Raw genomic sequence first — 13,454 nt, 5'->3', positions numbered from 1 at the left:
CAGATGGGTTTTAGCTCATCCTCTTAGTCTCACATTGTTTGCTGGATTTTTGCGGGTGAGGCCTAAAGGAAGTAGCTAAATAGTTTCCGCTGAATCACTCATATTTGGCTATTTCATATTAGTATCACAAATTTGTATAAATCTACGTGTAAATGCTGCTCTTCTCGTCATTTATGCCTCATCATTCGCGCACAACATCTGGGTCATCAGGTGTTCGTCTCGGCACTTTGAGTTGTTCGCGAATGCCACTTGGGCTTTTAGCAGCCTATTTTAGCCTTTGGCAACTTTTGTGAGTTTTTAATTGAATTAGACACTCTATTTGATATGATTTTTTTTCTTTAGGTCTCTTATCACTTAACCATGCCTTCCGTCTCTTTGGCATTACGTGAGTTGAACTCACCCCGCAGACTTTAGATTCCTCAGTCCTTATTAGGAGCGAAACTCCAGTGTTTGTTAGCGGTGTCGTCATATCCGGAAGCCGTGCATGAGCGCTGTTTCTCAGCTGAGCTGACGAGGCGAGGGCCGCGCCGCTGTTAACTTGCTGTTTCACTTCGGGAACACTTTGAGAAACTTTTCAGTGGCCTCCGACAATTGATGTCACTCTAAACAATGTACATTACCAAAAAATCTTTTGTAAAATAATAATAATTGGCTGTAACTTTTCATTAATCTGACTGAAATGCCCCTCCTTATTCAGCAATGTAATGAATGAAAGACAGGATCTCCAAGTACCTCAGGGAAGTTATAGTAACCTAGTTATTTCAGGTTTTGCATCTGATCAAATGAATGAAACTAATCAAATTGTGATTGCTCTTATCTTTTTTACAAATTGTGAAACATTCTTAAAACTGAACTGTTTGAAGAAGCTTGGCTACTTATTAACTAGATATGCCTTAGAGACCCAAAGGGCCTGAGTACACTGGAACTGAAGAGCCTGTTCCCATGATATTTATGATTGTTGCTTTGTTGCTAGGGTGTTGCGAAAACTGCTTATCTGAAGCAAAATAGTCTACAACCGAGCCATGTTTACACAACACCATTTTTAAATAGATATCGAGAACTGTGTTTTGAGTAGTCATTTGCACTACAGTGGCACTTGGGTGTGTGGGGGGGGTGAAAAAACTAACCATTTTTTTTAAACCAATACCGTTATCTTTATGTAAAAGTAAAAATGCAAATTACAACCAAAACACAAATCACTGGCTTCTACAGGATTGCAGAGTAGTGTGTGTGTGAGTGCAGGTGTGTAGTGGTTCTTATTTTATGTTAAATGACATCATAAACTACTGACATGTGAAGTAGGGCTGCACAATATTGTTTGAGCGTTGATATCGCAATGTGTGTATCCACAATACTCACATTTCTGGATTAGTTTATTTATTAAAGACTAAAATATAAACATTATTATTTTAAAATAATTTAAAGAATGATGGCCATGTTATTGTATGTTTGATCGTTCATTTTTTTGTACCTGAATACTGTTGGATCTCTAGAAAACTATAAAGCACTGTTTATTTAACTTTTAACTTTGCTCTGTTGTTTATGTGCTTGTTATTTTTTTTTATCATTCATGCAAACACAGTGCATAAAAAGACTTGATTATCCCAATCTATATAATTTAATAAAAACTTTCCAAATAGAGCTATTCAATTCATCTGGTGAAATTATATTCACATTGCAATAAATATTGCAGAAAAACAAAATATTGCAATCTAATATTTTTCAATATTGTGCAGTCTTAAAATGAAGCATAAAACAAAGTGAATGGGGAAAAAATAGTTGATTCTATACAAAACCTCAGAAATGATATCTGTGGTTGTGTATAGTAGGCATGGGCCGGTATAAGATTCTGACAGTATGATAACCTTAACCCGGTTTGAATTGTTACCCGGAATACCTTAAAAACCGTTATCGTCTCATGCCTAGTATAAAGGCATATGATGATAACCAGTTTCAAGGTTTACCACCGTTTGGGAAAAGTCAAGGTTTTAAAAATACTAGCATTTTTTTGTTATACCATTCCTAAGATATATAGTGCTCAGCATATTTGAGAACACCATTTTATCCATTTCTCTGTGAATATAGGCAATGTATTTTGGTGCATTTAAGCAAAACAGGTTTATTAAACAGATATATTTATTAAAATAATATTTTAGTCACCAAACATATTTAGAAATTGAAATATAGTATTATCAAATTCAAGCAAAATATTGCAAAAAAAATTACAGCCTGCAACAAAATTTTTAAAAAATTTTTTGCTTCTCTTGACTTTTTTTCCCCTTTTTTTTTAATAATTTGTATTTATATTTCTATAGCATATACATTTGAGTGTACTAGTTTTTGGATGGTTATCGCAATTTATTTTATATTTATTTTAATTTTATCCAGATTTGGCTTCAGTACTGACTAATGTACATATACAAATATAAAATTGTATAGCTTCCTTTTACAAATATGAATTTAAAAGGTAGATTTGTCAGGGGTGTACTTGCATATGCTGTTTGTTTGGTGTTTTTTATGTCTTGTAAAGAAATCTGTGTTTCTGAAACAAATGAAGAGAGCAGAAGTCAATGATTTGACAACAGTTTTTTTTTTTTTTTACCAACAAATAAAAGCAACCAAATTTAGAGCAGTAATCATAGTACCATGGTATTTTTATCCAAGGCGATACCATCATAATCTTAAATCAGCCCATGCCTAGTAGTGTAAATGTACACCTAAAACCAATAATATTTAGATCCAAAGATTTCAGTTCCCTTTATATCTGTGTTTTTTTCTCATGGGTTTTCAAGCTGATGAAGTCATTGCATACCATTTCATGCCATATTAAGTTATTTCATGTCTGTTGCTTAAAAAGGTGTGACGGTTTATCCAGAAATGCAGTCTGAAAGAAGGATTTGAGAAATCATTACCCTTAGTCAGAGCAATTTTAATAGTGCTGCCTTGCCAAAATGGTTTTAGTCATTGTGTACACTTAATCATCACATAATAATTATCTTTCACAAACATGGTGGTGCCACTGAGCAGAAGCTCCCAAATGATTCCTTCACATGAGGGTTTTCCATTGTCTCATTGGTTCCAGTTTCCAATTTCAACACCAAGCCATCTTAGCTCTTCCAGATGATCCTTTTCTTTTTTTTTTCCCCTAATTCTCCTGTTTCTTATCTAAAATCACATTACGCTGCCTGAGTGGCCCTTGAAGTTCATTGGAAATGTGTCTCTGTTCTGATCTCGTGTTGTTTTTGTCATGTTTGTCTTGTAGGCTGAGGCAGAGGTGGCTTCTCTGAACAGGCGTATCCAGCTGGTTGAGGAGGAGTTGGATCGTGCTCAGGAGAGACTGGCCACAGCCCTGCAAAAGCTGGAGGAAGCCGAGAAGGCCGCAGATGAGAGCGAGAGGTTTGTGCTTCACCGACTTCACATTCAGAGTGATGTTATTTCTACATTAACCCCCAGCCTAACTTGCCCTACTTCCTTTTAATTTGCGCTCTCTCTGGAATAGAGGGATGAAGGTGATTGAGAACAGGGCTCTGAAGGATGAGGAGAAGATGGAGCTGCAGGAGATCCAGCTTAAGGAGGCCAAGCACATTGCTGAGGAGGCTGACCGCAAATATGAAGAGGTATTTTATTGAGTGGTATTTCAAAACTATATAATGTGTGTGTGTGTGTATGTATGTGTGTATATATGTATACATGTATATATTAGTGCTGTCAATCGATTAAAAAAAATTAACTAATCGCACCTTTTTAAAAAAATTAATCGCGAATAATCGCATTTAAAATACTGAAACTTGTAATTTTGCCTATTTAAATGTAAAATTTATGTAAACCCAAGAAAAAAATATTTAAATTCGAAATATTATTGTTTAATAGAATTTTTGTTTAACTTGTAACACAGATTTCTTCATGTAAACAACATACCCACAATAAAGCATCAAGATCCTGGCTTGACAGCCATATTTATTACAGAAATTAAAACACAGGCATGTTAATGACATTTTAATTTCAAAACAATCAATGCCAATAAAGAAAACATTGATTTCCATGTTGGATTCTAAGTGGACTGCAAAAAAATGCCAAAAAACAGGAATTGCAGATATGGAAAATGAAAAATTATAATGATAAACTATAGAATACAAACTGTTGCACTCATTGTAAAGTTTTATTGCTGTGAGTTGAGAACATTAATTATAGAGTAGAAACAATTTTGCTTAATCCTCCATTACATTCAAGACTAGGAGTATCCCGCAAGTGCACAGAGACTCCCAAATGCCCGCAAATGAATGATAATTTCTTGCAAACCGGTCGTTAAATACATTGCACACCCCTCTCGCCCCTACTCGGATGCGTCGCTCACTCCACCCCTGACACAGACGCACGCACGCACAGACAGACACACACAACGCGCTGCAGACGTTTTGGCCCCAACAGCCTTCCTTACTGGAGCGACTCCCCTCAGATTCAACACGTATGATCACGTTCATCAAATTTGCTAAGCGTCCTAAACTTAGCGTCCTAAAGTATTACTGTATTTCACAAGGATTCTGACACAACAATGCGAAGCATACGCTTTCGTTGCGTTTAATGAGGAAACACGCTAAACTTGGAGGGCTCATGCTGAAAGGCAGAGTAATGCCCTGTCTTTGACAGCTCGCGACTTCACCAGACATTCTGAATACATTTACATAAGACACCAATACTCCGATTTTAATATGATTAAGATAATACTCTTATTAAAATTCTACTGTGTAGCCTTAAAAGGAACCTTACCTTAAAGGAACACCGAGTCACGAAATGCGGAGGATTTTCTCTCTGTTCGCCATGCGGTATCAACTTACAACTGATGTCGAAAGTTAAAAAAGAAACACACGAAATTGCATGAAACTCTGGATAACTTGTGATACAACTAATTGTTTTATACTGGAACTTTCCTTCAAAAAGTGCTTCCTTGGTCTTATCCACATTTATTGCATGTTGAACACACGTCCACCACAGCAGGAAGTAAAAAAAGCCTGAACTGCGTTAATTGCGTTAATTTTCTTATCGCGTTAATTATTTAAAATGAATCGCATGTGTTAACGCGTTAATTTTGACAGCGCTAATATATATATATATATATATATATATATATATATATATATATATATATATATATATATATATATATATATATATATATATATATATATATCAAAGTTTGGTTGATGGACAATAGCATCGTCTATCACCGATCACCAGCTGCACCTTTAACTATTAAGGGATTTATTTGTTATATTGTTTGTTTTAATGAGCATTCAATTTAACTAAAACCTGAAAAGACAATCCCATAAGCAGGCAGTTTTGATGTGTGTTACAGGTGGCTCGTAAGCTGGTGATCGTTGAGGGAGAGTTGGAGCGTACAGAGGAGAGAGCAGAGCTTGCAGAGAGGTTAATCTCAGATTCACAATCAAAATATACATGCACATAATCCTCAGACACTAGTACAGACCACACATACTGTCCTCTATAGCTCATGTTTGTTCTTAGCGTGTCCATTTAAAGCTCAAATTCATTGTTCTTCCTGCGTGAGAAAATGCCCCATTTTGCATGACAATAGGAATGCTCTATCATAACCATAATCCCTCTTTGTGTGTGTGTGAGAGAGTGTGTGTTTGTGTGAGTGAGTGAGTGAGTGGTTCATTGGCTTGAATCCATCTTAAATTTATATGTCCCCTCCCTTCTCATTTGTGTTTGGGCATGTTTGACCTTTGACCTGACATACCTTCCCCTCCCCACTCAAACTAACAGCCATGTCAAGCAGATGGAGGAGGAGCTGAGAGCTCTTGACCAGACACTGAAGACTCTTCAGGCCTCAGAGGAGAAGGTATTCTTGCTAGTTGCAAAATTCCATGTTTATATGTGGGACGTTTTATATGTGGCCGCTTGTATGTTCATTGGAGACGTCTGGGAGAATGTTGCTTTCTAGCTAGCTCTGGAGTTTGTGTGTGTGAATGGAAGCGTGCAAGTGAAAGATAGTCACAGAATACCAAAAGAAGAGAGCAGGAAAAACAGGACTCCTCCCCTCCGGCACTGCTTCTACTGTTTTACCTAGATCATCAACTTTTCACCCAATCCCATCATCTTTCCACCTTCCTTCCGCTCCTCTAATCATCCACTTACAAGCGTCGGTAAACCGCATGAGTGGCGTTTACTTAAAAGTGGCATGATGTGCATGTTCATGTAACAAGCTTTAGTCACTGTGCATTTTTGTGTCTCATCTACCCAAAGCCGAAGCGTATATGTTCATTTTTCCACAACAAACTGCTTTCACTTTTAGAATCACACTAGTTTGGCTTTCTTGACACACATTTCACAGAGTATAGCTCTCAGTATAACCTGAGGTTTGTTAGATATTCTCCATGTTTGATAGGCAGTAAGCTACCAAGCACTTTTGTAATGTCACACCCAACAGTACATTTTAAAGGGATAGTCTATCCAAATATGAAAATGTCATTTCGAACTCTTTCCTGTTAAACTCGCAACTTCTAAAGCAGATTTTCCAGTTTTTCATACTATATAGGTGTACATTTGTGTACTATATACTTTTTGAGGAACAGCTTTTAAAGCTATGAACTCAAACTGAATTCCCGGAGGGCTGCTGTTCTGCATAGTTTAGCTCCAACCAACTCCAACTCACACCTGCTTAATAGTCTTTAGTGGTCTTAAACACCTTGATAAGTTGGATCAGCTGTGTTTGATTAAGGTTGGAGCAAAACTGTGCAGAGCTGTGACCCTTCAGGAATCGAGTTTGAGACCTGTGATTTAAACTGTTAGTTCACCCAAAACTGGAATTTGTTTTTAATTACTCGCCCTCATGTCGTTTCAAGACCTTCGCTTGTCTTTACGAGACAAATGAAACTATTTTAGATTAAATCAGAGAGCTCTCTCATCTTCTATTGACTCCAAGGTTCTTGACTCATCCAGAAAAATACCAACAAAATGTATGTAAAAACATCCATATGCCTTCAATGCTTTAATTGGAATATTATATCTGGATACAAGAATAGATTGGTGCACACAAAACAAAATCATTGACTTTATTCAGCATTTTCTTTGCCTCAGTGTCAGTATAGGGTGCACACCTTATTCATGAGGAATGTGCAGTGATGTTTGGAACATTTGGATGCCTGTGCTCAACTCCCTCTGTTTGAAATGAAGCACAGGTGCATCCAAATTAATTCGCCAGAGGCACAGCCAAGTGTGACACATGAATGCGACGTAACGTAATTTTAAAAAAATGGGTGAACTGCCCCTTTAAATGGTTACTTTTTGTAATGAGCATCAAAATGATTTCAAAATGATAAAAAAATTGTGTGAGAATGATAACGTCAGACAGAAGGGAGAACAGCATTGAATTTACTGTCCTTCCCCATAGACGCTGCATTAGAAATGCCTCATAATACATTTAATTGAATATGAATAAATATTAATGTACATAATTTCTAAAATATTAAAAACTTTTAGGCATTTAAAATTATGATAACCATTTAACACATCATAACAGTTTTGTGAAAAGGGTCCATAATGTATTTATGTAATACACACTTCGGTTTTAAAAGTCTTTTGTTGATCAAAATGCTGTAAAATTATCCATTGTGAAATAGGGATGCAACGGTTAACTGATTTCACTAACAATCACACTTTAATTTGTCACGGTTAATCACAAAGGCTTCTCAGCATTGTGTTTCTGCACTGAACGAAACTGCTGCAACTAAACTAAGTTATGCCAACTGTGTGCTGGTTCGAAATTCTAAACTTGAACACAGAGGCGAATTCCCCGCACACTGGATTAACTATGGCTGAGGCTATTAATAAGAGCTATTAACATATTGCGTGTTTCATGCACGCAAGTTTGTTATTTCCAATGGAGGCTAGCGCGCGCTTTCCAGGCACACGTAGTTGAAAGAACACCACAAGCGCATTGAGTCATGTGACGAACTGAACCAATCGGCTTCATGCTTTCTATGGAATATACACATTTCTACTCTAAAGAGGAAAAAAATACAAAAAGGTCCATTTTCACAAGCCTGTTATGACGCATTTAATGGTCATCAGCATCTTAAATCCCTAAAAGTGTTTAATATTTAGATTTTATTTTGTATGAATGAACATTTATGTGTATTTATGTATGTAGGACATCATCTTTGCTTCAATTTACAAAAAGCTACTTATCACTTGTGCGAGGTGTTTCTAATGCAGCGTCTATGGGACAGGACGGTATATATGATGTTATTCTCTCCTCTGGCGGCCGTCATCAGTCTTGCACTATTTTTCCCCTCTTACTGAAAGTCTTTATAACATCATCATGGAGTTTTTCTTTTATTATTTCAGCAAATAGGATTGTAAAAAAATTTTCTTGTACTCTCCCATTCACTGTGCTTTAAGTGTTCACAACTATGATGACTTCCGCTACTGAGAAACACGGAAAAGGGTCTATGAAAAATACCAAACAATTTCGTAATATAGTTTATTAAAAGTGCGCTTCAGACAGAGTTTCAGCAACATTTGACTAAATTTGTTCTCTTTAAAACAGAAATACTTAGCAAATATGTAGCTTAGATTTATATTAGACACTCTACACTTTAAATACAAGGAGTTTTCATGTTAATTTTCTATACTAGTAGTGTTTTGAAATGAATGAATGTATAATAAGCGTAATAACAATAAAACCATGATTATTTGCCAGACCATAATTGTACAACCAAAATCTATAATTGTTGCATCCCTAATCATGAAACATCGTTGGCATCTACAAATTTAATTTAACTAAATGTTTTTTTATTTAGATTTTTCTTTATTTTTAGACTTCTAATTATCTTCATTGTATAGTCTTGCTATAAATCACATCTTAATGTTTTCAAATGGGTTTGAAATGACATGAGACTTCATAAACGACATTTTTTGAGTCCACTATCTCACACACAATGATCATTTAAGGCCTCTTATGTACTGTGCACATGTTTAACATCACCTCTATTACTCTGCCACTGCTGGCTTGTCTTCATGTCTTCCCTTTGCCCTGTGCCCCTTTCTTTTCTGCTTCCTCCAAATTCAAACCGGCTGCTCTGTATATAGCAAATGCGCTGAGCTGGAGGAGGAGCTGAAAAATGTCACCAACAATCTTAAGAGTTTGGAGGCCCAGGCTGAGAAGGTAGGGAAGTGTGTGTGTGTGTGCATTTCATTCTGCACGATCTGTGACTGGTTGCAGTGTTTAAGTTAAATTTTTAACCCTCCAAAGAACTAATTTAATCAAACAAACAACTTTCTTATTGCCATAGCAGTGATCTAACTGGTCATGTGAGCATAACATGAGCGACCTTATTTACAAGTGGCCTTTTGCCTGTTGTACAGCTATATATCATCAGCCATAACAAAAGGCCACGCATGTCAGACTACATTACACTGGTAGAGTATTACATCAAGAAAAAAAGCCACAGGGATGAAGTGAAGACCCCCACTCATTGCCCATATCCATCTCCGCTTTAGATGTGCCTCAAGGACTGTTATGTAATGAGTCAAGCATCGCCATTTTGCTCCCTTATAGAATCAAGCGCAACCAGTCTTGGATGCCTTGACTAATGAAGCAGAAGAGATGCTAATGAATGCTGTGTTGCATGACATCAACATATGAAAGAAACGCCCTTTATTTGCATGTCATTCGGCAGCATGCTTTTTGTTTTTAGTGCTGTGGAATTTTAGGTGGAGTCCCTTTATTGGATTCCATTTGTTTGCTTAATGAAATCTGTTGCTTGTTGGTTATTTTAGTTTCCAAATAGTGGAGGTGGTTTAACTGTCTCAGTGCAATGGACTGTAAATAGTCTACAAAGTTTTGTTTTAATGCAGTAAATGTTAGTGACATGGAAAATAAATACAATTGTGTACTATAACATAAATATATATACTTTCAATCAAAATAATTTTATTGTAGTTTTTTCCACTGAAGCTAAGCAGGGCTGTGCCCAGTCAATACCTGGATGGGATACCACATGGTAAAGCTAGGTTTCTGGCAGAAGTGGTGTTAATGAGACCAGCAGGGGGTGCTCAACCTAAGCTCTGTGTGGGTCCTAATGCGCTAGTATATTGATATAGACTCTACACTACTCAATGAGCACTGTCTTTCAGATGAGACGTTAAACCGATGTCTTAACTCTCTGTTTTAAAAATCTCAGGATTTCCTTCGAAAAACAGTAGGGGTTTAACCCAGCATCCTGACCAAATTTGCCCATCATGGCCTCCTAAGCATCCCCATATCTTAATTGGCTTCATCACTCTGTTTCCTCTCAACCAATCAGTTGATGCTGCACACTGATGGTGAATGAGATTCCCCCCAGCATGATTGTAATATTATTATTATTATTATTACTTGCACACATGCAGTGCCAAACAAATGAATACACCCCTTACAGTTCTCTTTTTTTTAAAATTAATATTTACTATAGTGATGCTATACAATATATGTGTATATACATTATATTAGCGCCGCAACTGGAACTAATGTAACAAAGTGACTTAAGATCAAATTTGTAAACCCCAATGAAAATGAAAGTAGAGGAAAAGAGAGCCATGAAAATATTGATTTAATGCAGTTGATTTGTACAATTTTTCAATTCAGTTGAAACTTTTTTTTATTTTTATTTTTTTTATTGTTGCAATACCTCATTTGAATTGAAATGTATTTCACTTCTTGTACTTTCTAATCCTAAAGATATTAGTTGACCATGTACTAAAGACTAAAAGTCTTTGGTTTTAATCACACCAAAAATATTTTCTATATTAACTGGAAAACGGATAGAAATATTAATCAAAGGTGGTGTACTGCTTTTTGTTGTACAGCGTGTATGGATGTGTATATGTCAAAATAGAATAGGGCTGTTTTCCCCTTTCTGTCATACCTGGTGTGTTTTGTTGATGTTGCTGCTGCATTCCTGCGCACATGTCCTGATCTGTTTAAAGCTTTGGCAGCTCACTGTGCCGATGTCAGCCATCATGTCACAATCCTTGCTCAACAACAGCAGGCCAGGACTCAACCAGCCTGCATAAAAACTTAGAGGAAAAGGGGGGGGAAATGCACTACATGATGCCGAAGCAGAGACTTTTCTCCTTCAGAGCTGTTGTAGAGACATGTCATGAAATTGCTAGTCTGTTTGAAGTGTTCCAAACTTACAGGGTGTGTGTGTGTTCATGCTGAGTTGTGGGATTTCTCACAAGACCCCACCCCAATTCATAGTGCTCCATTTGTTTTCCCTACAGTATTCCCAGAAGGAGGACAAGTATGAGGAAGAAATCAAGATCCTCACTGATAAGCTGAAGGAGGTGAGAGATATTAAATGGAGCATCACGACTTGTGCTAGTCAGTAGTTGAGTCCTTCACAAGAATTCTAGAACATATTTCCATGTCTAATCCACACAACAAATAAAAAGAATAGCTGTACTTATTTTTAAACACTGAACAACCTGTCCGCCATCATTCTACGAAGTAGTAGTCCTGCCTGAACTTTTGCCATTGCTTGTTACGGTAGCTATGTTTTCATTTTTTAAATTTTATGTGTAATTCGGAATATCGCATTAAACAGGGCTTAATGGAAACCCCCGGTTGCATGTAAAAGTATTCATGCAACCGGGTACAGGGTCCCCACAGGGTTTTAAAGTCTTAGGGCCCTATCATACACCCAGCGCAATGTGGCACAAGGCGCAGCGCAATAGTCTTTTGCTAGTTTCAGCTTGGCGCAAGAGTTGTTTTGAGGCGTTGTGCTACGCTGTTTAAATAGCAAATGCATTAGCGCGCAGAGTTGCGCCTCGCTTACACACTGCTTAATACACACGAGAGCAATAGGCAAATATTCTTACATATGAAAAAATTTAAATATTAAGGATATATAGGATATAATGAGAATAGATATAGGATATAAATATAAAGGATTAAAATATTACTAAACATTATTTTCTAGCCTACATAAATATGAAAAATCACTGCTTTTATGTCTTCTTCATCTCGGGAGGCTTTTTCAGTTCATTCATAACAATTTGCTTTTGTATAATGTTGTTATTATTATTAGCAGTATTATTTATTATATCCATATTTATATTTGTTTTATTAAAAAAAAGCTTAGATTTGCCCACCGGTCAGATTTTAGATCATATGGGGCAGAGCATGTGTTTTAGGATATAACTCAGGTTTTTGAGCACATTTTGTTATTATTGTTGATTTATTCGTTTGCTTAAAATTAGAACTGAATTTAGAAATAGTTTTGAAGCAAATATTTGCGCTTAACAAACGAAATTAATTATTTATAGACTGATGTCTGAGCGTAAAGGTTTCCTAGAGCGAAAGTGAAAGTAGATCCATTATCTCTCATTCTCATGCAGTAGATGCTCTGTTTAACAGTTTTCTGTTAATATGTTAACTCTTTGCTTGTGAAATGCTCAGTTTTTCCACTTAGACTTACTTTACGTCCTGTAAATAGCAAATGCGCTTAGCGTGATGCAGATGGCTCTTAAAGGGAATGGGAGATGAGACTCTAATTGGTTTATTCTCAAAACACACCTGTAACTCATTAAGAAAATAAACTCAACCCTTTTAGACCATGCGCCATAGCGCAAAGCGGATTTTCCCATCCTTAAATTAACAAAAATGCGTTCTGACACGCCCTGAAAGCGTTTGCGCCCTGCGTTTTGCGCTCTGCGCATGGACCGTCAAAATAGAGCCCTCAATGTCTTAAATTTCAAAAACAAAATTTAAAAAGTCTTAAATTAGCTGAAATATTAACTTGTAGACCTTAAATATTTTTTAAAACAAGTCTTAATTTTCCTCTCTCCATCTAAAGCTGCCCTATCAGGCCAACATCCATCCACTCGCCAACAATCTATATAAATAATACCCTTTTTTTTAAACGTTTATGTTATTTAATGCTAAGAGATGCAATTTACAATAGCTACTCGACATTTTTTAAAGCAATTTTTCCAAAATAAATTCCCTAATCAGGGAAAGAAAACTAAAAACGATTACACAATTCCTCATGGTAATAACAGAGCAACATATCACTTTACAATCTTAAGTAATACTCTGTCAATTTAGACCAAAAGCCAACAAATGTACATTTTTGTTTATTTTATTGTCTCCATAATAAATATACTTTTCACAATGTTGAACTTATCCTTAAGACAGGGGCGTCCTGGAGGGCCGGTGTCCTGCTGTGTTTAGCTCCAACTTGCCTCAAAACACCTGTCAGGAAGTTTCTAGTATATCTCGTAAGAGCTTGATTAGCTGGTTCAGGTGTGTTTTGATTAGGGTTGGAGCTAAACCCTCCAGGACACCGGCCCTCCAGGACCGAGTTTGAACACCCCTGCCTTAAGATAAAAGTAACTAGTTTTATGTGTTTTGACACTATTGAAATATGTTGCTTAAAATGATTACATTT

At 36.5% G+C, this 13,454-nt stretch overlaps 1 protein-coding gene across 12 annotated transcripts in view; it reads left to right on the top strand.

Moving 5' to 3' along the window:
• tpm3 (tropomyosin 3) overlaps nt 1-13,454 on the top strand; it is a 42,757-nt gene that overhangs the window by 17,094 nt on the left and 12,209 nt on the right. For 6 of the 12 annotated variants that reach the window (XM_087294062.1, NM_201492.3, XM_087294063.1 and 3 more), the window contains 5 exons: nt 3,263-3,396; nt 3,500-3,617; nt 5,354-5,424; nt 5,785-5,860; nt 11,287-11,349. In XM_087294062.1, the coding sequence (XP_087150188.1) occupies nt 3,263-3,396; nt 3,500-3,617; nt 5,354-5,424; nt 5,785-5,860; nt 11,287-11,349 (462 nt within the window). Of the gene's footprint in view, nt 1-3,262; nt 3,397-3,499; nt 3,618-5,353; nt 5,425-5,784; nt 9,188-11,286; nt 11,350-13,454 lie in introns of all 12 variants that reach the window. The other 6 variants (XM_087294064.1, XM_087294067.1, XM_087294069.1 and 3 more) reach the window with 2 other exon arrangements.

This window comes from Danio rerio, chromosome 19, assembly GCF_052040795.2.
Source record: "Danio rerio strain M-AB ecotype USA chromosome 19, GRCz13ab, whole genome shotgun sequence".
NCBI classification, from domain to species: Eukaryota; Metazoa; Chordata; class Actinopteri; order Cypriniformes; family Danionidae; genus Danio; species Danio rerio.
Note: the sequence above shows the minus strand (reverse complement) of the source record. Positions and strands in the feature narration are given on the sequence as shown.